Raw genomic sequence first — 26,694 nt, 5'->3', positions numbered from 1 at the left:
ATTGTTTTTTATATATTTTGGTTTTAGTTTTTTTATTTTTAAAGTTATTTAGGCCTCACGGCTGTGGGAGGATTGAACCTGGGCCCCCTGCAGTGGAAGCACTGAGGTTTTTTTTTTTTTTAAGATTTATTATTATTTATTTTATTTATTTTTGGCTGCGTCAAGTCTTAGTTGTGGCACGCGGGCCTCTTTGTTGCGGTGTGCGTACTTCTCTCTAGTTGTGTTGTGTGGGTTTTTTTCTCTTCTCTAGTTGCGGCACGTGAGTTCCAGAGCACGTGGGCTCTGTAGTTAGCATCACGTGGGCTCTAGTTGAGGTGCGTGAGATCGGTGCACAGGCTTAGATGCCCTGCAGCATGTGGGATCTTAGTTCCCTGACCAGGGATCAAACCTGTGTCCCCTGGGCTTCCCTGGTGGCGCGGTGGTTGAGAGTCTGCCTGCCGATGCAGGGGACACGGCTTTGTGCCCCGGTCCGGGAGGATCCCACGTGCCGTGGAGCGGTTGGGCCCGTGAGCCATGGCTGCTGAGCCTGTGTGTCCAGAGCCTGTGCTCCGCAACGGGAGAGGCCACAACAGTGAGAGGGGCCCGCGTACTGCAAAAAAAAAAACAAAAAAAAAACCTGTGTCCCCTGCATTGTAAGGCGGATTCTTTACCATTGGACCACCAGGTAAGTCCTGGAAGCACTGAGTCTTAACCACGGGACTGCCAGGGAATTCCCAAAACATTTTGTTTTTAAAGAATTGCAGACTCCCAAGAAGTTGCAAAAATAGTATGGAGAAGTCCCATGTGCTCTTCTCCCAGTGGTGACATTTTACACGATCACAGTCCACTGTCAAAACTAGGAAGTTGGGGCTTCCCTGGTGGCACAGTGGTTGAGAGTCCGCCTGCCGATGCAGGGGACACAAGTTCATGCCCCGGTCCAGGAAGATCCCACATGCCACGGAGCGGCTAGGCCCGTGAGCCATGGCCGCTGAGCCTGCATGTCTGGAGCCTGTGCTCCGCAACGGGAGAGGCCACAACAGTGAGAGGCCCGCGTACCACCAAAAAAAAAAAAAAAAACTAGGAAGTTGATGTTGGCACAGTACACTACAGGCCTCACTCAGATTTCACTAGTTTTAGTATGCACTCATTTTTTGGTATGTCTGTGTGATCTCTTATCAGCTGTGTAGACTTGTGTAACCACTATCACAATAAAAATACAGAACTGTCAAAAAAAAAAAAAAAGATACAGAGCTGTCTTGTCAACACAGACCAATTACCTCGTGATCCCCCTTTAAAGTCACCCCCACCTCCCACCCTTAGCCCCTGGCAACGACTGATCTGTTTTCCAGCTCTATAACCTTGTCATTTTGACAGTTAGGGAATCATATGTAACCTTATGGGATTGGCTTTTTCACATAAGATCCATCTGAACTGTTGTGTGTATCAACAGTTTATTCCTTTTTATTGCTCAGTAGTAACTCTAATTATCCAATATTATTTTATCATCCTTTTTATTTCTATAAGGTGGGTAGTAGTAGTAATGTCCCATTTGGCATTCCTGATTTTAGCGCTTTGAGTCTTCTCTCTTGTTTTTCTTGATCATTCTACCTTAAAGGTTTGTCCATTTTGTTGATCTTTTCAAAGAACCAGCTTTTGGTTTAGTTAATTTTTTTCTATTTCTATTTTGTTAATTTCTGCTCTGATCTTTATTATTTCCTTCCTTCTGCTTGCTTTAGGTTCAGTTTGCTCTTCTCTTTCCAGTGCCATAAGGTAGATGTTGAGATTATTGATTTGAGCGCTTTCATCTTTTTTTCATATAGGCAGCTATAAATTTACCTCTCAGTTCTGATTTAGCTGCACTGTATAAGTTCTGGTTTGTTGTGTCTTCATTTTCATTCACCTCAAAGTATTTTTTAATTTCACTTTTGATTTCTTCTGTGACCCATTGGTTATTTAGGAGTGTGTTGTTTAATTTTCACATATTTGTGACTCCCCACATTTCCTTCTGTTATTGACCTCTAATTTCCATTGAGGTCAGAGAACCTACTGTGTATGATTTGAATTCTTGTTAATTTGATGAGGCTTGTTTTGTAGCCTAATGTTTGGTGTATCCTGGAAAATGTTCCATATGTCCTGAGAAGAAAGGATATTTTGCTGCTCTTGGGTGGGGATTTCTATAGATGTCTGTTGGTTTGTAGTGTTGTTCAAGTCTTCTGTTTCTTTGTTGATCTTCCTTGTTTTATTCATTATTGAAAGTGAGATATTGCTGTCCCCAACTATTATTATTGAATTGTCTATTTTCCCCTTCATTTCTGTCAGTTTTTGCTTCATTTATTTTGGGGCTCTGTTATTAGGTTCGTATGTGTTTATAATTGTTATATCTTCCTGATGGAGTGGCCCTTTTATCTTTATAAACTGGCCATCTTTATCTCTAATGACACTTTTATTCTGAAGTCTATTTTGTGTGATATTAGTATAACCACTCCCGCTTTCTTATGGTTGCTATTTGCATGTTATACCCCTTTCTGTCCTTTTATTTTCAGCCTATTTATGTTTTTGAATCTGAAGACTATAGACAACATATAGTAAGATCTTTTTCTTCTTCCAATCTGATAATCTCTGTTTTTTGATTGGATTGTTTAGTCACATTTAAGTCATTATTGATATAGTTGGATTTACGTCTTCCATTTTCCTTTTTGCTTTCTGCCCAACATCTTTTGTTTCTCTCTTCCTCCTTTACTGCTTTCTTTTGTATTAAGTGAATATTTTCTAGTGTAACATTTTAATTCCTTTAATGATTTTTTTCATTATATTTTTGGAAGTATATTCTTAGTGGTTGTTCTAGGTCTTATCATATACATCTTAACTTACCAGAATCTACTTCTGATTCCCAGTATTATTTGAAGCAAGCTTATACTGATCAGGATTAATTAGGATTAAACTCATTTGATCAATGAAATGGCTTGGGTGACTTGGGTTTTTCAAGGATGCTGATGCATCTGTTGGCCTCAGTGGTGCCCTTCTTTTGTTTATTCCTTTTCACATTTGGTGAAATGAACGTCTCAAAGGACCTGTAATGATCAAAAATATTTGTGAAGCTCTACCTTCTCAGGATCAGGCTTGGGAAGGCCTCGACTCCTGAGTCATCACTCTCCTTGTAGTTTTGGCCTTGTTTTCTTCTCCTTTGCCCCATCTAAGCTGACTGGTTTGTAGCCCTGATCCTGCCTCAGGATTCCAAATCTGGGTCAGTGTGTCATGCCCACTTGGAGGCAGGTCTTTGGGGTTAAGGAGTGCCCGGTGCAGGGAGGCCCAGGGCAGCCTCGAGATAAGTCTGCGAAGGCCAGCAAGATGGTTGGGCTGTGACTTGGTTGTTAGCTGTCACTCTCTTTGTGAGAGCCCAGGTGGGCGGCCTGAGGGGTGGTGGTCAGGATGGCACTGGGCAGAGAACCAGGAGCAGACCGAGTGGGTGCCTCTGGTCACCAACAGCATGAGCAGCCCCAGTATTCTGGATACATTTAGTTGAAGCTTCAAAACAGCATCAGAGTTTTGATCAAACGTCGGGGAGCTCTCGTGCTATTTTTTTTCTGGCTTGGTATTTTTTTTAATAGTAACTTTATTAAGTATAATTCACGTGCCATAAAGTTCACCCTTTTAAAGTGTACAATTCAGTGGTTGTTAGTATATTTACAGGGATGTGCAGCCATCACCACCATTGAATTCTAGAACATTTTCATCACTCCAGAAGGAAACCCCATACCTATTAAATAATCACTCTCCATTCCCGAGCCCAGACAACCAAATGTTGTAGTGTCTCTGTGGATTTGCCTGTTCTGGATGCTTTATATAAAGGGAATCACACACTGTGTGGCCTTCAGTGTCTGGCTTCTCTCACTGACCATCATGTTCTCAGAGGATCTGTGTTATAGCGAGGGTCAGTACTTTACTCCTTCCATGGCTGCATAATATTCCACTGTATGAATGGACCACATTTTGTTTATCTGTTCATCCATCGATGGACATTAGGGCTGTTTCCACTTTTTTTTGTCTATTGTGAATAATACCTATGATGCATAATATGGACATTCATGTACAAGTTTCTATGTGGACATGTTTCATTTCTCTTGGGTAGATACCTAGGAGTGGAATTGCTGGGCCAGATGGAAGGTCCATGTTTGACGCTTTAGGAAACTGCCAAATTGTCTTTTACAGTGGCTACACTGTGATGTAATCCTACCAGCAGTGTACGAGGGTTCCAGCGTGGCTTGGTATTTTTAAATTTGAATTAGGTTGGGTACCGTAATCATTTTGGTGATGGTTTACCAGGACGCGTGGCCTCTTTGCCCTGAGATCAGCTCCCATCCACCCAGACGGACCAGCCAGGGAGCTGCTGGGAATGGGACCTCTGGGAATGGAGCTGAAGGGATGGGACCTCTGGGTCCTGGCACGGCTCTCGAGGCGGCTCTGCATCCCCTTTGTTTTTATAAAAGTGGTACATAAGTGTTGTCAGCAGAGACAGAAGCCTGTGTGAATTACAGATGTCCCCAGATCCTGCCACCCGGATAGAACCATTCTTGACATCGTGGTGAAGGCTCTCTGGTCATCGCCGTGTGTCAGGTGGAGGTCTTTCTAGTTTGTTGACTCCACACTCCCCAGCGGACACCCTTCTATCTTGAAGGGTGTTTTTCAGTTGTCCCCAGAAAGGTGGTCTGCTTGGATGCTCCTACGACAGCTGGGGGCTCTCATCATCCTGGCGACAGCCCCAGCTTTTGTGCCTCCTTCTAATCTGTCACCTCCTAGTCGCTGCTTTTTTTTTGAAATGCCAGTTCATAGCCCTCGCCCATGTGTTACACTGGGGTGTTTGTTTTTTTTCTTGACTTATAACAGGGTTTCTCACCCTCAGCACTATTGATATTTCTGAGCTGGATCGTTCTAGGGGGGCCGCCCCGGGCACAGGGAGGTGTTGAGCAGCATCCCTGACCCCCACCCCCTTGATGCCAGGAGCCCCTTCCCTCCCCCAGTCCTGACAAGCACAGATGTCCCCAGATGTCACCAGGTGTCCGCTGGGAGACAGACTCGCCTCTGGTTGAGAACCAGTGTTTTATTATAACCCTTCCTATATTAGGGCTGTTAGCATCTTCAGCATTATACGTTTTTTCTCAGTTTCTCATTTATCTCCCGGCTTTATTTTTGATGTGTTGTTACATAGAATATTTTAAAGCTTATTGCCAAATTTGTCATTTCCTTTAAAGCGCCTGGTCTTGTGACCTGCCTAGAGAGGTCTTCCCTTCCCTGAGATTACCAAAACACTGGCCCACTTTTTTTTCTCCTGCATTTTTATGGGTTTTAGAAGGACCCACAGTCTGGAGGCCCCGGGAGGGGGACAGAGCTTTGTGTTTTCCACGCGGCTCTCCTGTAGTCTGCACAGGAGGGTGAGGCTCGTGGTTAGGACACAGATCTCGAGCTGGGCTCCCCTGTTGCTAGCTGTGTGATCACTGCCCCATGCCTCAGCTTGCTCATCTGTGAAATGGGCTGTGAGAGCAGTACCTGCTTCCTAGGGTTTTGGGGCTGATCAGACGTGCCAGGTGCTTAGAGCCGGGCCTGCACATGGTGAACTGTGCCCCCATCATCGGCCTTTTTATCTGTCCTGGTCATCCCTGACCCTCACACTAGCTCCAGGGGAAGCTCCAGGCAAGCTCTAGAAGGACGACGCTGTTTGGGGAGGTCAGGGAACCTGTCCAGGGTCCCCAGGGCCGTGGGTGAGAGGCAGGGTCCTCGCTGGGCTCAGAACCTGTGCACACGTGCGTCGTCCGGCCCCACAAAATTACGAGGTACCTTTGCAGAGAAATAGGAAGATTATTTTGTCAATGATTATGGTTTTAAATGGTTAGTCATGGAACATTGAAGACCTGTACACACGAGTAGAGAATGGGCTGGTGTCTTGAGCGTCTGCAGGGGTGGCCTTCTGGCCGTGTGGGGAGCTTGCTGGGGTGCCACACCCCCTCCCAGGGTGCCGTTGTCCGCCCTGCTCTCTGTGTGGCACCAGCCCCTTGCCTGGGCTGTGGGCTGGGGGACAGGTGGTAGCCTTTGCCCAGGCTGTGTCCCTGACCCCCCGAGCCTAGTAAAGACGTAGGTGGGCTGGCAGGCCCTGTTCTTGTCCACGATGTTCCAAAAGCGGGTGCTGGCAGCCTCCTTGGCTCCCTGGCCTTTCACCCACGTGCTTCCTTTTTTTTTTTTTTTTTTTTGTCCTTTCAATCCAAGTGCTTCCTTTCTCTTTTTTTTCCTTTTTGAATAAAAAATTTTGGAGACGTAATTTCAGATTTCCAGAAAAGTTGCAAGAATGGCACGAAGAATTCCCAGACACCTTTCACCTGGCTCCCTAGGAGTTAACCTTTCACCTCAGCTGCTCTTGTTCCTTTTCTCTCTCTCGTCCTCTCTCTCTGCGCATTTCTTCCTGAACTGTTCCACATACATGCCTCTTTACCTCTAAATACCTCAGTGGGCATCTCTTCTGAACAAGGGATTCTCTTATCAAATTATCAAAACCAGGAAGTTAATTCTCAAAATTCTCAGAGTCCAGGCTCACACACTGCATTAATACGTCACGTCGCTTTTGTTTCTGTTCATGTGGATCAGTGTCTGAGTCTGTCCTTCTGGCTCGTGGCTTGGACGTTGGGAGAGTACAGGCCCGTTATCCTGTGGGGCGTCGCTCGGTGTGGGTTTGTCTGACGGTCCTCTCACGTCTGGCAGGAACATCCCAGAAGCAATCTGGTGTCCTTCTCGGAGCATTGCCTCTGGAGCCCACGTCTGGTGGCATCAACCTGGCCCACTTGGGTAAGGGGGTGTCTTGCAGATTTCTCCACCCTGAAGTTACAATTTTACCATTTGTAATTGGTAAGTTTCTTGCGGGAGGTCCTTGGGGACCATGTAAACACCCCGTTGTTCCCCCAACATTCACTGTTTGTTTGGGCAGCCATTGTTGATTCTTGCCAAGTAGGGATTGTCTAATTCCACCATTCCTTCTGCATTTATTAGTTGGCTTTCTACTGTGAAGAACAGCTGTCTCTTCTTCCCCCTCTGTTTATTTATATCAGCGAGGACGCATGGGTCCTTAACTGATTCAGTAGATTGTAATCCATTGCTGTCATTGTTTTCGGTTGCTCTAGTGGTCCCAGATTTATCCAGAGGTAGAGCTCCCTCCCGCTGGCTCCTCGTGTCCTTCAGGCACGTGCCCACCAGTCTCTGGGCACTTCCCTACTTTCGGGCACAGTGAGGTGTTCCAGGCCCATGCTGTGCACTCGCACCTCAGCTCCAGGCTTGACTGCTTCTCCAAGGAGCCCTGGTTCTTCTTGTGGACAGTGCATTTAGAAACCAAGATCTGGGTGTTCAGTTGCTCATTGCCAAGGGGGTGTCTTTGCCTCTGGGCCCTTTTGCCTGGGAAATAGGTGTGTAAATTAAGTACACATGTGCATACATTAGTGTGTCTGTGTGTACATGTATCGCACAGACACCCACATCCATTTCTGCTTCTACCTATACACACTAGTGCCCACGAGTTCACACCGACACCTCCACTTCCAGCCCTTTGTTCGTGCAGGCTGCTTGCCGGCCTCCCCTTCCCTTTTCTGTAACCCTGTCTCTGTCAGTGAGAGCCCTTCGTCACCCACAGTAAAATAAGCCCCTGGAGTAAGTCAATATTTGCTTTATCTTTATCTCAAAGGCACATAGTTCCAAAACCATGCTTAAAAGTGACATGGCTTAGTTCTTTCTTTTCCTCTTTATTGTGGTTGTATTATGTACTTGAAATACCGTTTGGTTTGCTTCTGTTTGTATTTCATTGTAGGATTCTTCTCCCTCCCACCACAGTTCTTGTTGATTTCATTCATTCCCTCATTCATTTAGTATGTGGGACATTAGCATGGTTCAAGGGTCAGAAAGGTGTCTGGAGAGATGCATCATCACCCTTCCTCGCCCTCCCTCCTGCAGAGAATGATCTCATTAGTTTATGTCTCAGAAATGCAGAATTGTGTGTGTGTGTGTATATATATATATATATATATATATATATTTTTTTTTTTTTGGCCACGCCTTGCGGCTTGTGGATCTTAGTTCCCCAACCAGGGATTGAAACCATGCCCCCGGCAGTGAAAGCATGGAGTCCTAACCACTGGACTGCCATTGAAGTCCCAAGTATATTTTCTTATACATGGAAGGTGGCACGGTGGGGATCACTCTTGCACTTTTCTCTTTTCACTGCGCAGCGTGTCCTGGAAGCAGCTTCATCTGGCCATGGAGATGTGCCCGCCCTCCTGCACAGCTGCGTGGTGTCCACTGGGGGCTGCAGCACAGTTAACCCAGCCTCTCCCCTGTACGTGCATTGGGCTTGTTTCCAGTATCTTGCTGGTACAAACGGTGCAGCAGTGAATGCCCTGGTGTAGAGGTATCTTCATATTCTTGGAAGAGTATCTTCAGGGTCGATTTCTAGAAGTGGGATTGCTGGCTCAAAAGATAAGTGCCAAGATGTGTGTTAGCTTCTGGCACGTTCCCTCCTGGGGGGGCGGATGGGTTTACTCTCACTAGCACCGAGAGGGGCTGGTCCCACAGGCTCACTAGCAGGGTGTGCTGTTCTAGTGGAAACATACTTGCTGATCTGAGCCGTGAGAGATGGGGTCTCAGTGTAGTTACTTTTATGTTTTTATTTACTTTTTTTTTTTAAATTTATTTTTGGCTGCCTTGGGTCTTTGTTGCTGTGCGCAGGCTGTCTCTAGTTGCGGCGAGCGGGGGCTACTCTTCATTGCAGTGCACGGGCTTCTCATTGTGGTGGCTTCTCTTGTTGTGGAGCATGGGCTCTAGGCGTGCGGGCTTCAGTAGTTGTGGCACGCAGGCTCAGTAGTTGTGCTCACGGGCTCTAAAGCACAGGCTCAGTAGTTGTGGCACATGGGCTTAGTTGCTCTGCGGCATGTGGGATCTTCCTGGACCAGGGCTCGAACCCGTGTCCCCTGCATTGACAGGCGGATTCTTAACCACTGCACCACCAGGGTGGTCCCAGGGTCTCAGTGTAGTTTCAATGAGCATTTCTGAAATTAGGGGTGAGGTCGAGCATCATTTCATGTGTTAAAAGCCAGTTTGATATCTTTTCTGTGAATAGTCTGTTTATGCTTTTCACCCACTTTTCAGTTGGATTTTTGACCTTTCCTCATTGATTCAATTCCACCCTTACCCAGTGCTTTGAGATGCCACCCTAGTCTCCCCCCACTCCCTGATCTGTGATTCCCCCAGCCCCTGGAGGAGCTCAGGCTCTAGAAAGAGACATGCACACACTTTCCTTTCCAGCGTGCTAGGTGTGCCTCACAGGACATGGTTGATCCGCAGTGTGCCCCGCAGGACATGGTTGATTGCTTCCAGGCATCTCAGGTTCTCAAGATCCAGCTGGAACCTTCCTGTCCCGGTGCTCCCGACCCTGCAGAGGCAGGTCCTGCAGAGGAGTTGGGGTGGACAGGTGGGCTGTGTGTCCAGAGCACAAAGGCCGAAGAACAGCCGGTGGAAGAAAGCAGGTATTTTTTTAAAAAGAGACATTGCCAGACTGCCCTTGGGAGCAGTCCTGGGTGGCCACTGGGGGCATGTCACCAGATCTGCCTTCCTTGCCCGAGTGAAGGTCTTAAATGACAAAGCCCATGACAGCTGCCATTTACGAGGGTTTACCGTGTGCCAGGGTCTCCTTCCGGTGCTTTTGTCTGTGGCCTTGTTTAACCTCCTGCAACCCCACAATAGGGCACGGTGACCCACACTTGACAGATGAAGAAACCGAGGTGCAGAGGTTAGGAACTTGCCCCAGGTCACACGGCCGGCTGGGACCCCTCGGGGGCATCTGTGCTGGTCTCTGCAGCCCCACCACGGTCTCCAGAGAATGGAGTAGGACGTACCATGGGAAATGTGATCACAGAACTGTGTGTGAGGCTCTGCCACTGGGGAGCGGGCTCAGGAAGCCCCTTCTCTGGGGTTTAGCCTCTTTTTGTCCCTCACTCCATTGCTGTAATGTCGAGCGTCTTCTCAGGTGCTTGCTGGCTGTTTGTATATCTCCTGTAGGGAGGTGTCCATTCAGTTCCTTTACCCACTTGTGAATTAGGTTGTCTTTATTGTTGTTGACCCATAAGAGTTCTTTATCTGTTCTGGATACAAGTCCCTTTTGAGATCTAAGGTTTGCAGATATCTTCACCTATCCTGTGGGTTGTCTTTACTTTCTTGATTATGTCCTTCGAAGCACAAAGTCAGTTCATTTATTTTTTCTTTTGTTGCTTGTTCTTGTGGTGTTGTATCTAGAAACTGTTGCCTAATCCCAGGTCACAAAGATTAACTCATGTGTTTTCTTCTAGGAGTTTTAGAGGTTTAGCTCTAACGTTCAGATATGTGAGTTAATTTTGAGTTAATTTCTGCCTGGTGTGAGGTAGGGGTCCAGCTTCATTCTTTTGTACGTGGACATCCAGTTGTGCCAGCGCCATGTGGTAAAGACTGCTCTTTACCCCTCGGACAGTCTCGGCAACCTCACTGAAAACCAACTAACTTTAAATGTGCAGGTTTATTTCTGGACTGCCCACTCTCGTCCATTGAGCTCTCTGTACATCCTGAGGCCAGGACCACATTGGCTTGATCCCTGTAGCTTTGTCACCCCGAGTTATTTTATATCTAGTCTCTGGGGTGGACGTTAAAGAAAAATGATATGGTTCTTACATTTCCAGGAGATGAGATCAGAGCCTTCCTGGGGTTGGGATCCAGACAACCCAGGGTGCCCGCCACCTCCCTAGCTGAGCCATTGCCACTTCCTCAGTTGGATTTTGTTGTCTGTGAGGATACAGAGGATTTGGTGAGATATTTGTAAACGAGAGGCTCTTTCCCAGTCTGTAAAGACTGATGAAAATGTCAGCTCTTCAGGTCTCTCAGACAGGAAGCATCTGAAACTTGTGCTCAGCAGGTCGGGTCTTTAATCAGTCCTGAAACTGGACTGCAGGCTGGCGTCAACTTGCCTTCTCTTTTCTTATCGGTTTGGATCTTTTTACAGCCAGACTCTCCTCTTCCAGCTAAAACCTGCTGTGCAGTGAACTTCAGAGGATGGAGATAAAGGTTGTTGTGTTTTTCTGTTTGTTTAGTTTTAGTTTTTTTTGCTTTTGATATTTTATTTTGAAATAATTTAAGAGGCATTGAAATGTTGCCGAGACAGTACAAAGAATTCCCATGTACCTTTCAGCCGTGTTCCCCTGGTACGAATGCCTAACGTAACTGCGGAAGGATGACCTGAAGTAATAACAACAGATTTTATTAGGATCCCACCGGGTATCCGTCTCAGCCCCTTTTCTGCCCAGGACCCAACACGGGACCACACGGTGCAGGTGTCAGGCTCCTTAGGCTCCTCCTGGCTGGGGCCGTGTCTTAGTCTTTCCCTGTGTGTCGTGACCTTGACACTTCCGGAGAGCCCTGGTGGGGGGTTTTGTAGTGTCCCTCTCCTTGGCTTTGTTTCTCATGGTGACACGAAGGTTATGCATTTGAGGGAGGCTGCCCCAGGGCGATGTGCTGATATGTCTCTTTGCCTGTGGGGTCGACCTTCACCCCTCCGTTAAGGTGGCAGCTGCTTGGAGTCTCTGCCGGAAGGTTGCGGGTTCTTCCTCTGGGACCTCGCGACAGCACACCTGCTTCTCATAAACATTTGCCTGTCAGTTTCAGCGTCTGCGGTGGATCTTTCCTGCAGCAGGGATTACCGTACAGATCTCACGGTGCATTTATGTTGCCCTCACTCCTTCTGCATTATGATCTAGAATTTTTTGTGGAAGAGAGCTATCCCTTCTCCCCCATTTACATTACATGTTGAATTTCATACCAGTAAGGACCGGCATGTGTTTATGGTACTCTGTGGGTTTGTAGTCGGGACTGTCACTGTTCATCTTGTTGTCCTCGCTGTCCTCACTTTGGTCGTCCGGTGCCCCTTCACTGCGCTCATGTCCTCCTGGGAGTCCCCGCCCTCCCTGCTCCCACGAGGGGCTCCAGCTCACCTTGGGAGCAGCGGGGAGCAGGCCGAGTTGGGCGCTGAGCCCTCCTGGATCAGATAACACACACAGGCGAGGGCTCCCTGCCTTTGTGGGCGGAAGATGCTCATCAGCTCTCTGCCTCTCGGACCCTGGGCCCAGCTCCCGGGCCACCGTGGGCAGTGTGGGTGGTGTGGGTGGACCCGTCGTGAGGGCCAGCCCTAGGTGGCCCAGAGCTGATAAGACCAGGGGCCCAGCTACCCCTGCCCGGGGTGGGGAGGCCAGGCCTGTGGGGTCGGTCCCAGAGGTGCCAGCAGCCGGTGGCAGTTCCTGGTGCCTCAGCGTGTGGAGACAGCTGGCTTTTCCCCCTGTTCCTGCTGCTTCTTCCCGGCCCACCTGCCTGCCCTTTGCAGAGGTTGGAGGAGCCATCAGCGTCTGCGGGGCGGGCACCTCGGAAGAGCGACATCATCTGATTGTCAGAGGGCGCTTTTTTAAAGGAGAAATGGTCAGAGTGTGCCTCTTTGGGGTGGTGGTGTCTGAGGCCTTGGGTCGCCGCTCAGTCTGTCCCCTCACTGCAGCTGGACGCCCCCTGCCCACCCTGAGTTCTCTTCTCAGCACCCGGCTTTCCCGGTAACCGCTACCAGGCTAGCGGCCCAGCCCTGCCAGCCTGGGCAGCAGGAGGCACCAGGGCCTTTCTGTTTTGTTTTCCTTTTAAAAATTACATACACTTTATCGTTTAAACAGCTGTAGATTTATAGAGAAATTGAGAGTTCTAGGGAGAGTTCCCTACACCCCTGACCCCGACACCCAGTCTCCTGTTATTCTGTTTTACACGAGGCAGGTACGTTTGTTGCAGTCAGTGAACCTTATGAGTACATTCTCATTGACTAGGGTCCTGCTTCATTCAGTTTGCCTTGTTTGCCCCTATTGTCCTCGTCTGTCCCAGGACCCCGTCTGGGACCCCCATGACATTCAGGTGTCTCGTCTCCTCGGGGTCCTCTGGGCTGTGACGGTTCCTCAGACTTTCCTTGTTCTCGACGTCCCTGACAGGTTTGAGGAGGACTGTGGCCAGAGATTTTGTAGAATCTCCCTCAGTGGGAACTTGTCCGGTGTTTTTCTCACGGTTACACTGGGGCGCTGGGTGCTGGGAGGAGGACCACCTGTGAAGGGCCGTCTCATCCTTCATCTCGGGGTGCCTGCCGTCAACAGGACTCATCACTGCTGGTGTTGACCTCGGTCCCCTGGCTGAGGTCGTGCTGCTCAGGTGTCTCCACTGGAAGGTCACACCTCCCCCCTTTCCATACTGTCCCTCTTGAAAGGAAGTCACTGTGCCCAGCCCACACTTAAGGGCCCCCTGATCCCTCAGCCCTGGCTGCCCTGTGCCGAGTGGGCTGTGGCCAGGCCCCTGGTGTCTCAGGGCCTCCAGGGTGGTGACAGACTGGCTACGGAGAGCCCTCAGTCCTTGCGGGAGCAGGGGAGGCGGGTGAACCTAGCCCCGTGTGGACATAGGTCAGGGTGGACAGAGGCCTTGCCTTGGCTGTGGCCTGAGGGCTGAGCCTTAACCTCAGCCCCAGAGCTTCCAGCCTCCTATTTTGGGGTCATTGCTGTCATCCCCCAGAGCACGAGGGCAGGAGGACCCCACAGCCATGGGCAGCAGCAGACTGGGGTCTGTCCAGCCGAGGACCACAGGCTCGGGTGGTCTTTGCCTTGCAGACCACGTGCTGTGTGTGGGGTGGCCCATCGTCCATCTGGGGAGACAGTGTGCAAAGAGGTAGTGACAAGTGACCAGGGAGACACATGACCCCATCAGATGTGAGTGAAAGTCAGGCCAGGTATTCTCAGCAGGGAGGCCTGCGGGCAGTGGGGGTGAGAAGGTCCCTCTCCTCTGTCATCGGGTAGATGTACACGGAAACTACCGGATCAATCTCCCTTTGCTGCGGTAACAAACGACCACAGACTCAGTGACTTAAAACAATGTGCATTTATCATCTCACCGCCCTGGCGGCCAGAAGTCCGACACGGGTCTCACTGGGCTAGGATCAAGGTGTGGGCACAGCTGATTGATCCTCCTGGAGGCGCCAGGGAAGACCAGCTTCTAAGGCGCCGCATCCTTGGCTGGTGGCCCCTCCTCCGTCTTCAGAGCACATCGCTCTGACCTCTGCCTCTGTTATCAGTTCTTCTCTGACTCTTACCCTCTCGCCTCCCTCTTAGAAGGACTCTGGGGATGACACTGGGCCCCCTGATAACCCAGGATCATCTTCCATCTCAAGATCCTTAACTTGGACTTCCCAGCGGGCCAGCAAATAAGACTCCGCACTTCCAGTGCAGGGGGCCCGGGTTCGATCCCTGGTCGGGAAGCTAAGATCCCACGTGCGGCGCGACCAAAAAAAAGAAGAAAAAAGATGTAGAAAAAAAAGATCCTTAACTTCATCCCATCCGCAGTCTCTTGCCACCAAGGAGAGCATAGTCACAGCTCCCGGGGATTAGGATGGGGACATCCTTGGGGGCCATTTTTCCACCAGCCACAGCCATGTTGAGACATGCCAGAGTAATCAAACCCCTGGACTTCTGCTCTCGTCGCTGTCGGGCTGGTGGGGCTGCAGAGCGGGGCAGGTGGCAGCGGCCGAGGAGCCCTTGGGACTACACGTGGCCCCGGGCGTCTTAGCTGGTCCAGAGGAAGAGGCGAATGCCCCAGGGCCGGTCATTCCACAGCTCGGTGTGGCCTTTCAGCCCAGGGGCTGGCACCTGTTAGAAGACAGTGAAATCAATGTAGTGGGTTGTGCCCAGTAATTTTAAAAACCTGATTAAAAAAAAAGATAGAGAAGGTCAGCACACGTTGCCTGTTGAAAGGGAGTTTGTGGGACTTGTTCTATTTAAAGCTCCTGGTGAGTTAGGGAAGGTGTGCAGGACCAAGTTCCACACCCCCAGGGCACCCTGGCTGAGCTGCCCTGCAGCCAGGTCGGCCCCCAGCAGCTAGTCCAGTTTCAGGCAGCATGTGCAAAGGCACAGGGGCAGGGAGGGTCCGGCAGACGCCGAGCCGTCAGCTCAGCTCAGGTGTCTGGGAGGTAGGGGCAGGGAGCCCAGTGAGTCGGGGCAGCTGGAGCCCAGACTGTCAGAGGCCCTGGGGCCACACCCCACGTTTAGAGTCTTGTCCTGTGTCCATTCAGCAAGTGACCCTGAGCCTGGCTGTGAATGCCGTGGTGGGGACCCTGCCCCCCGTGGGGTCTCAGCTGCACGGCGCCTGCCGCGCTCTGCCCTGTGCTCTCTGCCCCCTGGGGGTGTACATGGCGGTCACCACGCGGCAGTTCCTGTCTGACTGTCCTCCTTGGAGGGGCACCTTCCCTGCCTGCGGGGGTTCGGAAGAGGCAGAACTTCTTGTAAACCTCCCAGGAGTGCCTGTACCTTAAGGTTTCCAGAAGCATCACTGGTCTGATTTGATTGTTTTTGGAAGTTCTTGCTTCCTCAGCTACTGATGCTTAGGAGCTGAGCTTAAAATGGGCTGTCACTGAAAGGCTTTAGTGGGGCAGGTGCTCATGGTTGTGGATTTTCATGTTCTTGGAAAGTGGCGAGGATTTGAAAACATCTGAACAGAGGCAGGCATCCCTGGGCTGCACGCTGCTGCTAGGAGTGTAATTTGGAGTTAAGACTTAATCAGGCCATCGTTTTAGTTAATTGTGCTTTTGTTTTGCACATTTTAGGAACCATCGCCATTGCTGGAACCTGACAGAAACCCTAACAGAAGCCAGTTATTGGACCATCTCCCTGTAGCCTCGCTCCCCACTGCGTACCAGGAACCTTGCAGTAAGTACGTGTGCAGGCCCTTGGCCCCAAGGCTGCTGGTGGAGAAGGTAGCCCTGTTTGGTTCTGAGTTCCTGGGGTGTCCAGGGGCCAGATGCCCCTAGAGGAGCCTGGACCCCTCAGCATGGTTCTGCTGGATGTGACTTCTCTCCGCGTCTGCACTCTGGCCCCTCGGCATCTGAACACCTATCCCTCACTTCTAGAAGCCCTGAGAACCATAGTGGGTTTGGGGGGACTCCAGGATGGCCCAGGATGAGCTGCCCTATCTGTATCGTGTCCCTGGGCAGGACACCACTTCTGACTTCACCGAGGGGCATATTCACCCCACCTCACACCCTGCGGGAGATGATGATCAGTCACAGGGAGAGGGGAGGGTCTTCAAAAATGGAGGATTATTATTATTTTTTAAAATTAATTAATTAATTATTTTTGGTTGCATTGGGTCTTTGTTGCTGCGCGCGGGCTTTCTCTAGTTGAGGCGAGCAGGGACTACTCTTTGTTGCGGTGCGTGGGCTTCTCATTGCGGTGACTTCTCTTGTTGCGGAGCACGGGCTCTAGGTGCGCGGGCTTCAGTAGTTGTGGCTCGCAGGCTCCAGTAGTTGTGGCTCACGGGCTTAGTTGCTCCGTGGCATGTGAGATCTTCCCGGACCAGGGTTTGAACCCGTGTCCCCTGCATTGGCAGGCGGGTTCTTAACCACTGCACCACCAGGGAAACCCTGGAGGATTATTTTTAAATGCTTTGAAAAGAATCCCATGACCCAGCTGCTTCTGGGTTTCAGCTCCAGGATGTCCCCCTTCTCCTGGACTTTTCTAATTAACCAGGGACAGAGGGTTCACAGAGGTGGCCTCTGGAGGTAGCCCGGTGGGGGTCACTGGTAAGAAAAGAGGGAGCAGCCTGAGCCCCTCGTGGCTGGCACCCACGGGCAGGGGCACCCAGGTGGAGGGGCGCTCAGTGTGGGACGAGCAGTTCCCGTGCTCTTGGCCACAACGAGGAAAGCTGGCTGGGCGAGAAGGGCTCGTGTTCAGTGTTGACCTTGGACGAAGCCTCCTCCCAGGGCCACGAGGCTCATGAGGGCTCAGTGTGGACTAGAACGTGGCCTTGTCTGTTCTGCCACGATTTAGGAACCCAGGAATTGGGCCGTGGAGCTCAGGTTCCCCTTTACAAGCGGTGGAGTGCAGGTTTTGTTCCTTAAAGGGGAGATTTCAGGCATCTGGGTCCGGGGCCGGCAAGCTGCGGCCCGAGGACCACTCGGCCCACTCGACCCATTGTGTGTTCTTGTAAATAAAGCCTTATCGGCGCAGAGCTGCTTCTGTTCACTTGCACCTTCCTCCTCACGGTGGTGGAATTGCGTGGTTGTGACAGAGGCCTCGTGCCTGCAAAGCTGCAAACGTTTACCATGTGGTCCTGCACAGAGAAGGTGGGCCGTCCCCAGTCCCTGCCAGCTTGTCACTGTCTGGGGCTGGGTGGACCAGGCCCTCGTCGACTGGTTTAGAAATGGTCAGTTCTGACTGTGTGTCCCAAAGCGTTGCTTTACCCTTAAAGCTCATGCTTTCTTACAAGACAGTCAAGTCCCTGAAACTCGGTTATCCTCTTTGTATCCCCATCTGCACGACACGTTCTGCGTACGTAGCTCGCCCTCTGCAGTTAACTTTTTAGTAATCCCTGACAAGGATGCTAATCATCTCCCTCTATCAACCCATTTTATAGCTGGAGAAACTGAGCGCCAGCCCTGGAAGGTGTGAGAATGTTCTGGGCTGGGGGAAGAGTGGGAGACGGAAATGAGTGAGGTCTCGGACACCTTCCCCAAAAGGCCTCGGGCGTTCGCAGAGATCAGGGTGCTCGTGACAAACGGGACAGGTTGACTGCGGTCTGGCAGGTCCCAAACAGGCTGCCTTGGACTTCAAAAAAATTAAGTTTTATAGAGATGTAATTACATGCCATAATGGTCACACCTCAAAGTATACAATTCAGGGAATTCCCTGGCGGCCCAGTGGTTATGACTCCGCACTTTCACTGCCTTGGGCACAGGTTCAATCCCTGGTCAGGGAACTAAGATCTCATAAGCTGCACAGTGGAGTAGACAAATTAATTAGTTAATTAATTAAAATAAAGTATGCAATTTAGTGGTTTTTAGTACGTTCACAGAGCTGTGCCGCCACCCCACCATCTAACTCCATCTAACTCCAGAACACCATTATCAACTCCCCAAAACCACTGTACATTAAGCAGGCACTCCCTCTCCCTCTCTCAGGCCCTGACAACCAGGAATCCACTCTCTGTGTCTGTGGATCGGCCTGTTCTGGACGTTTCCCATCACTGGAATCACACCCTGTGTGTCCTCCTCCGTCTGGCTTCTCTCACTGAGCATTGTGTTCTCAGGCTCCATCCACGTGGTAGCGAGTGTCAGGGCTTCTCTCCTTTTCATGGCTGAGTGATGTGCCCGTGTGTGGAGGGACCACCTTTGGTGTATCTGTCATCCGTTGATGGGCGGTCATGTTGTTTCCGCTTTTGGGGTTTTATGAATGATGCTGCTGTGAACGTTCAGGTGTCTTGGTGGACGTGTGGTTTTGTTTCCCTTGGGTCGACACCTAGGGGTGGGATGGCTGGGTCAGATGGCGGCTCCACGCTTCGCCTTTCACGCTCCTGGCCGCCGTGGTTGGGTTCCTGTGTGTGTGAAGAAGCCTCTGCCAGCAGGTCCCGCTCCACCCTGTCTCGTTAGGAGCAGGATCTGAGCTGGAGACACGTGGGTTCAGTTCCAAGCAGAATAGCTCCACGCGGGAGGGAGAGTGCAAGGCCGACCCAGGCCGTGGGTGGGCTTCTCACCCAGCCTTCTTCCTGCCCCCCCGCCCTCCCGGTTCTTTGCTTTTTCGCTCATTTACTTCATTGTAAGGATTTCTTCCTCCTCAACATATTGCTTGGCCTGTTTTTTCAGGTCTGGTAGCTTTTTCCTGCCTTTTTTTTTTTTGGTGAAAAAAGCACCCAGTTTTGCATCTGTGGGCACAGACAGGTGACGTCTCCGGGCTAATAAAAGATGCCCCTGTCATGGGCTGTGGGCGGCCCCGCCGTGGGCACTTCCTCCGGGAGGGTTGTGACAGGGAGAGCTTTTTTTCTTTAAAGTTCAAAGGTATACTAAAGATCAAGAGAAGAAGGTGGCCTTAGCGCCGGTTTTTAGGAGGAGAGGCGTGATAAACGTTCCTCGTTTGCCTCCGTCTGTTTTGAGCAAGGCCCCCGACCACGGGGGACATGTTGCTATTTATTCATTCATTTTCTCTCTGCAGTTTGGGGGGTACCTAGGTGGAAGGATTGGGTGTTGAACCAGGACACTGTCATTTTAGAGTCACGCGAGGTTGTGACTCAGACCACCATATTCACGGGACTTTGCCCCATGTGGCTTCTTGAGGCTTCCGTGGCCAGCGCTGTGGGCCCCGTGGCATATTCCGAAAGCGTGGCCCTGATTGTCGCGTTCCCCAGGTGTCGCACGCTTGCTCTGGGATTAGCGAAGGGGCTCTGGCGGTGTGGGGGGATGGGGCCGAGCCGGGCCCCTGGAGATTCCCAGGGCCTGCCCTTCCCATGCTCAGGCCTCCTGGGGATGGGGCTCCCGGGGGCTCCCCAGGCCATCATGCAGCCCAGCTTGCGGTTCACGCCTCCTGGCTCCTCCCCACAGCTCGGCCGAGTGTCTTGGGGGCTGACGAGGTGTGAGCCTCTTAACCTGGGAGTCGGCCCGTGGGAGCACTGGCACCAACGTGAAGATGCAGGCCAAGGTTGTCTGGGGCGCGAGCGGCCAGAAAGGGCTCCTTCGGCATTACTGGGCCCTCTGGCTGTGCCCATGAGTCAGCTCTGCGGCCAGAGGGTGGCTCCAAGCTCTGTGCTCTGGGGCGCTGTGCATGTCTGAGTCGTGGGGAGGACGCGGGGGTCATGTTGCAGCCCACTGGGTATCGCTTGGTCCCCTTCGTCCTCTTCTCAAAACTGTGCTTTTGTCTGAGCGAGTAGGCAGATGTGCTTGTCTTTCCAGGACGCATCTCACAGCAGCGGTCCCCGGTGGGAGGGGCATGGTGACTGTTACTTATCTCTTTGTGTGATGGATTTTTCACGTGGCTTTTGAGGCAGAGGGAACAGCGCTCCTTGAGGTGCCCACACCCTAATTGTGGAACCTGTGAAGATGCTCCCTGACATGAGAGGGACTCTGCAGCTGGGATGAAGTTAAAGATCTGGAGATGGGTGCTCACCCTGGATTAGCCAGGCGGTCCAGTGTCATCACAGGGGTCCTTCTAAGAGGGAGGCAGGGGGGTCAGAGTCAGAGAAGGGGACGTGGTGATGGAAGCAGTGGTCAGAGAAGAGAGGCAGAGAGAGACCGGAGATGCTGTGAGTATGCAGGAAGGGGCCTCGAGCCAGGGATGCCGTGCCTCTAGAAGCTGGAAAAGGCAGGAAACCTCCAGAAAGAGCACAGCCCACTTGAGATCCGGGAGGGACTCCTGGCCTCCAGAACTTGAAGATAAAGTTGTGCTGTTTCAGCCACTAGGTTTGTGGAGATTCGTTCGGCAGCAGTAGGGAATGAACGTGCAGGGCTGCGGGTGATTCTTCCTTTGTGCCTTTCGGAGTTGGCGTTGCTCAGATAAACGTTAGCATGGTCCTGGCCTTGTGCGCGGGGCTACGCATCCGTGCCCCCCCACCCCCACCCCGTGCCCACACAGCCCCGTCCGGCCAAGCTGCCTTCCTCACGTCTCTTGTCCTCACATTTCTCAGTTGGCCCTTCTGACCTTGGTCTCCCGCCTTCCTGGCTCTGGGCTCTCTGCCTGCTTCGTCCCTCTCGTCACTGTGGCTGTTTCAGTCCAGCCAGTTCCATGGGGTGGAGCCAGATCAAGGCTGGCATCCTTGCGTCCTTCGTGGGCTGCTCCTGGAGCCTGTGCTCCCCCCGGCCTGGGATCTCCTGCTCCGTGGGGCCAGCACGATGACCCCCCCCCAACGCCGATCTGGCTCCACAGGCCAGGGGGCAGGGGGGACAAAGGGTTCTCTGACACTGGGGCTGGTGGGTACGGTGGGGCAGCACTAGTTGCCCCGAGCGCCCCCTGGGCTTCAGGCTCTGTGTGATCAGGGAGCATGCCCAGCTTGCAGGGAACCTGGGACGTAGGGGGTGCTCCCAGCAGAGAAGGAGGAAGTGGAGGACGTTCTACCGCCAAGCTTTTCCCTGTATGAGGGCACCTGATGAGCTGCTCTCGGGACACGGTGATGGAGTGCCAGGCCCACACCCGGGGGCGGGGGACAGGGGCTGGGGGGCTCCCGTGCTGCCTTCACGGTGGGTTTCCTCTTGAGTCTTGGTGGAGGGGTGCTGGCTCCTCCTGGGGCCTGAGCCCGCTCAGGGGCCCCTCAGTCATCGTCTCCTGTTGGGAACTGGGCTGTGGTGGCAGGAACTGGGCCGAGATGGGAGCAGGGCCGAGGGCTGGCTGGGAGTCATGGGGAGGCTTGGGGCTTCACCTGATGGCAGGTGGAGGGGAGGGCCTGGGAGGAGAGAGCTGGGGGAGAGACACCCCCCAGGGCTGGGGCACAGGCCCTGCAGAGAAGAACTGAGGGCACTCTGTGCTCAGAGAGCCCCCGAATCCTTTTCAAAAACAGTGCACCCCTCAGAGTAAAGCTTTTAGTAGGGTGACATTTTTTTCAGAGGACGTACCTTCCCGCATATATTTTTTTTTTTTTTGGCCATGGCTCACGGGCCCAGCCGCTCCACAGCATGTGGGATCTTCCCAGACCAGGGCATGAACCCGTGTCCCCTGCATCGGCGGGCGGACTCTCAACCACTGCGCCACCAGGGAAGCCCACCTTCCCGCATGTTGAATACTGTATTCTTGTCAGAACCCCAGAGTTGCAGATTCCAGCCATCCAGTTTCTGGAAAACATCTGCCATTGGACCTCAGAAACCCTTAGTCCCCAGAGCCCCTCAGTCAGGAAGATGAGGCTGCCTGTTGGGGAAATGGCGTCCTTTACCAGTCATCTTATTTCTGAATTCTGGCTCACAGATGGACAGACAGAGTGCACCCGGCTGTGGGAGACCCACGCCTTGGGGTGTCTCTCACCCCACCCCCCGAGGCTCGCAGGCTCAGCGCACCCCGCTCTGTCGGGCTCCTGGCGGGCGGGCATCAGCCCCAGGCCGGAGTCCAGATCTGAAGAGCCTTCTGCCCCCGAGAGGAGCAGCTGTCAGGGTAGGGCGGGAAAGACCCCCCACCTGGTCACCGTGCTGCAGCACAGGTTGGGTGGTAGCCTCCACGGGGGTGGCCAGTGTCCCCCACGGCCCAGCCCGTGAGTCCCCCAGTTTGAAGGCCGCTGGGGGAGGTGCCGGTGCAGCAGCCCAGGAGGGCCTCTCTGGGCCGGACTCATTCGTTGGGACCCAGAGAGCGGGTGGACCCCTCCTGTCACCTGTCTCTGGGTGAGGAGGAGCCGTCCAGGACAGCTGGGGAACCGCCCCTCCACGCGTGATCATGCTCATCGGTCCCAGGCTGCGGGCTGCAAGGGCTGGGCGAGCATCAGGCCAGGAAGGCCAAGGCGTTGTAGGGCCTCCCCGAACACAGGACTTGAGAAAAATCATCGCTTTATTGAGAGGTAATTCACAAAGCAGACAGTTCCATCCATTTAGAATGTGTAATTCAGTGGTTGCAGCCTATAGGCATGCCTGCTCTCAGCCTCAGAATCAGGAGTGGGAAGAAAGGGATGCTCTCTTTCCTGTTAGAGGCTTCAAGGGCTGGGCCGGGGCGGGGGCAGGGACAGGGACCCACCAAGTGTCTCTGGAGGCCGCACTTCCTGTTAGAGAAGGAACCCAGCAGACACCTCCTCTGTGGCTGGGCTGCGGGGTGTCCTCCGTCTCTCATGGGGTGGGGGCTTGGCTCTGGGGGAGCCCTTCTGTGGGCTGAGGAGTTGAAGGCTCCAGGCGCCCACCCTGCCAGGCAGCCGGAGGTTTTATTTATTTATTATTATTATTTTTGGCAAGTGCAGAACTTTCTTCTTTCCTCCTCCCCTACCCTAATCTCTGTTTCCTTTCTGGGGGTAGCAGCTGTATTGAGATAGAATCCACCCGCCAACCAGGTCTCCCACTTACAGCGCACGATTCCAAAGTGTTTAGCGAATTCAGAGTCCTGCAGCCTTCACCACAATCAACTTTGGAACATTTCCATCACTCCATAAAGAAACCCAGACCCCTTAGCCTACGGTGGCCTCCTGTGTCTGGCTTCTCTCGCTGAGCATCGTGTTCTCAGGGTCCATCCACGTTGTAGTGATCACGTCAGGGCTTCTCTCCCTTCCGTGGCTGAGTGATGTGCCCATGTGTGGAGGGACCAGTTTGTGTACCATCATCTTTTGATGGACACTCGGGTTGTTTCCACCTTTTGGCTGTTGTGAATCATGCTGCTGTGAACATTTGTGTACAAGTTTTTGTGTGGACGTATGTTTTCATTTCTCTTGGGTGTATACCTAGGAGTGAGATTGCTGGCTTGTGTGGTCAGTTCCATGTTTAACTTTTTGGGGGGCTGCACCATTTTACGTTCCCCCCAGGTGGGAGTCAGGGTTCCAGTTTCTCACCAACACTTGTTGTTATCTGCTTTTTCACTCTAGGTGCCCCAGTTGGGGGAGGTGTGTGTCACTCTAGATTTGCATTCCTCTGATGGCTGATCGCCTCAAGCATCTTTTCACGTGCTTACTGGCCGTTTGAGTCTTCTCTTTGGAGAAATGTCTATTCAAGTCGTTGGCCCACTTTTTAATTGTGCTGTTTGTCTTTTTACGATGAAGTCGTTAGAACCTCGCATTTTGGGCGCGGCACTGTCTGGTAAAGAGCACATTCCTTTTGTTATTTTTTAAGTATGTGCACGTCTGATTTTTATTTGCCCTCCTTCAAAAAACGTGTCAAGGGTTATGGAGTGTTGGGATTATAAACCATTTTAATTTTCTTCTTTATATTTACCTACTAAAAACTTTACTGCAACCGGCACGAATAAGACAAAAAAAGAAAAAAGAAAAAGAAAATCGCACATGATCCACTGCTGAGCTGAATCTGGATGACAGCGGTGATTGGAGAAGCATATCTTGCCAGGTGCAGTGCAGGAAACTCTACCTGCCGTCATATCACCTGCTTGCTCCCCCTGCCCCCCATGGAAAAAGCGCTCCTGCAGTTATGTTTAATGGGCGAGAGAACTCTTGTGGGCAGGACCCCGGGGCTGCCCCACCCCTGCCCAGGACAGGCTGGTCTTGGGGGGAGACGGGTGTCCTGCCTCTCCTCATTTCCCACCAACAATGCCTTGTGGGAGGGCAGGGGGCAGCACTCGTGGCAGGGTGGGCTTCTCTCGTGGTGACACAGCTGGCCTTGAGGGGGAGCCTGTGTCCTCCTCCCCTGCTGGGACCGGCCTGGCCAAGAGGAGAGTTGCTGTTGCGGGTGGTCCTGGTGCCCGTCACCCACAGCGGGTGGCGGTGTGTTGGGAGACTGGCGTGGTCGCAGCAGAGCCGGGCTTCCAGGCACGCGACGCCCCCTCGTGAACTGTGCAGAGTGGACACACCACCCACATAAAATGTGGAGAACAGGGCCGGGGCTGTTAAGCGCTGATGTGTCCACCGCTTCCGAATCTGGGCACCATCTGTGGTGGGCTGCGGAGCTGGCCTCTGGCCCTTTGCCCGGCCGTCGGGGGCTTGGGACAAGGAGCTGAGACCCTGGTGATCGTGTTCCGGCTGCAGGCCTCAGAGGACGGATTTGATGGCCATGCAAGATGGGTGGGCAGCAGGGACCCCCTCTGCTGCTCTGTGCGGGCAGGGGCGATGGGTGCAGGGAATCTGGGCGGGTGGGGAGGTGGGATTGACAGGACGGGGCGGCTCGGGTGGCAGGCACACGAGGAAGGCTGGCGAGCGATGGCTGTGGCCGGTCGTCTGTCCTGTCCCCGCTGTGTCCTGTCCCAGGTCCCTGCCCTGGGAGGCCTCCCTCCCTACGCCCCTGTGCCTCCCTCCACAGCCCTTAGCCCAGCTCAGGTCCACACCCATGTTCCCAGATCATCGGGGTTGGGCCTGTCCCCCTGGGGCCTTGAGCTCCTTCAGGAGGCCCCGGGTGAGCCCCGTGTGGCTGGGTCTGGGCTGGAGGGGAGAGGGCAGCTGGCTTCTGGGGGCTCAGGTGGGGAGTCAGGCGCCAGGCCCCGGCTGTGGGGTGGGGAGCAGGTGGGGGACGGCGTGGTGGTCCATCCCGAGGGCTGGTCAGCCTGGCCGCGGCCTGGGCCCTCTGGTGCCTGCTGGTCCGCAGGGGGGTTTGTGATGACCCTTCCCCTTTATAAACCCGTGTGACCTCGGTGGTTCCCTGTGATCCCCCTCAGAGCTGTTGTCACACGGTCCCGGGCACCCGTGGCCTGTCCTGTGGACTGCGGCTTCGGTTGCCCTGCGAGGAGGAGTGACACAGGTTCCTGTGCACAGGGCGGAGGGGCCCAGGGGTCCCAGCCCGGATGCAGTGGTGACCCCGTGTGTGCCAGGACCTCCGGGGTCCTCAGCAGTCCAGCCGTGAGTGTGACCTTCAGAGCGTGGCCTTAGCTGCCGACCCGCTGCCCTGTGCGCCCAGGCATGGGGTGGTTGAGGGCAGGACCTGGACCTGGTCTAGTATCTGCCTGGGCCTCCAGGTCTGTCCCAGGCAACTGCTCGCCTCGGCTCCCGTTCCCGGGCTCGTGCTGCCCTCTAGCGCCCACCGGGGGAGCGCCTTTGGGGAGCTAGTGGCTGCGTCTTGGCGACATGGACCCCCCCCACTCTCTACTTCCCGGTCTGGCGGGCTTCCTACCTTTCTCACTCCCCAGCTCACTTTGGGGTGGGGGGAGGTGGCCTTGGTTAATTGTCCTCCAAGTTCTGGGTCTGCGTGCACTTTGGTTCTGACCTCTTTCCAGTCCTGGAGGGAGTCTGGTCTCCTCTTGTCCCAGTAGGGACCCTTCCCCAGAGTCTGTCCCCCAAGCCTCTTCCTCATTGGGGTGGGTCACCAGCCACCCCGCTGGGCCCCCCTAACTCTCGTAACTCTTGGGACGGGCGGGGGCCTCTCCAGCCTGCAGCCTTGTCCCCTAGAGGAGCCTGATCCCCACCACGCTCTGTGCCACGCTCTGTGCTGGATTGGCCAGGTGTGGTTATAGCCCAGGGTGACACGGCGGGAAACGAGCCTCTCTGGCTGGACCTCCTGCTCTCCTGGTTCCAGGTCCCGGCCTCGGGCAGCCCGTTGGTCACTGGGGCCTGGGTTCGCTGACAGCAGCCGGGCCAGTGCTGGAGGGACCCACACACTGCTCCCCTGCTTGTGGCGGCCCCGCCTGAGGAGGAAACACACAGGACCTCACTCACCTTCCCAGCCCCTCCCATGCTTCTTCCTCTGGATTCCAGCTGTGAGGTCAATGCCAGTGAATCTGGATGAGGCCCTGATAAGAAAAGGTTTTATTTCCGAGGCCCCTTGTTTGAAATGGGTGCTCTGGCCTCCAGCATCGCATGGGCTCTTAGAACAGGCTACCTCTGTTAGTAATTCATTGCAGTCATTTGGTCTTTTGTGCCAGAGTGAGTGATGCAGTGGCCCCCAGGGTCCCCTTGGCCCTGCTCGGCTGCATGGCCTCTGTCCTCGGGGCCGGGTGGTTTGGGCGCCTCCTGGGGAGAAGGGAACCGGCCCATGGCGGTGATGGAGGTGCTGATGCTCTCTTGTCTCCCTTGCAGGTGTGGCCGTCTCTCCACTGCAGCCATGGGGTCCGAGGATCACGGGGCCCAGAACCCGAGTTGTAAAATCATGACGTTTCGCCCAACGATGGAGGAGTTTAAGGACTTCAACAAATACGTGGCCTACATTGAGTCCCAGGGGGCCCACCGGGCGGGCCTGGCCAAGGTGGGTGATGCCCCAGGCCCCCGTGCAGCTCTCCCCGGCCCCTGCCCTGTGCCCAC

General features: G+C 53.3%; 1 protein-coding gene across 1 annotated transcript in view; it reads left to right on the top strand.

The window, feature by feature from the left end:
* The window catches only part of KDM4B (lysine demethylase 4B), a 140,365-nt gene that overhangs the window by 14,371 nt on the left and 99,300 nt on the right, over positions 1 to 26,694 (top strand). The window contains 2 exon segments of the mRNA XM_081233490.1: positions 15,689 to 15,795; positions 26,473 to 26,638. Coding sequence (XP_081089616.1) covers positions 26,498 to 26,638 — 141 coding nt within the window. The 5' untranslated portion in view covers positions 15,689 to 15,795; positions 26,473 to 26,497.

The sequence above is a fragment of the Mesoplodon bidens genome, assembly GCF_964165515.1.
Source record: "Mesoplodon bidens genome assembly, chromosome: 4".
In the NCBI taxonomy this organism is placed as follows: Eukaryota; Metazoa; Chordata; class Mammalia; order Artiodactyla; family Ziphiidae; genus Mesoplodon; species Mesoplodon bidens.
The sequence above is the reverse complement of the archived record's forward strand: the minus strand, read 5'-3'. Positions and strand labels throughout refer to the sequence as shown.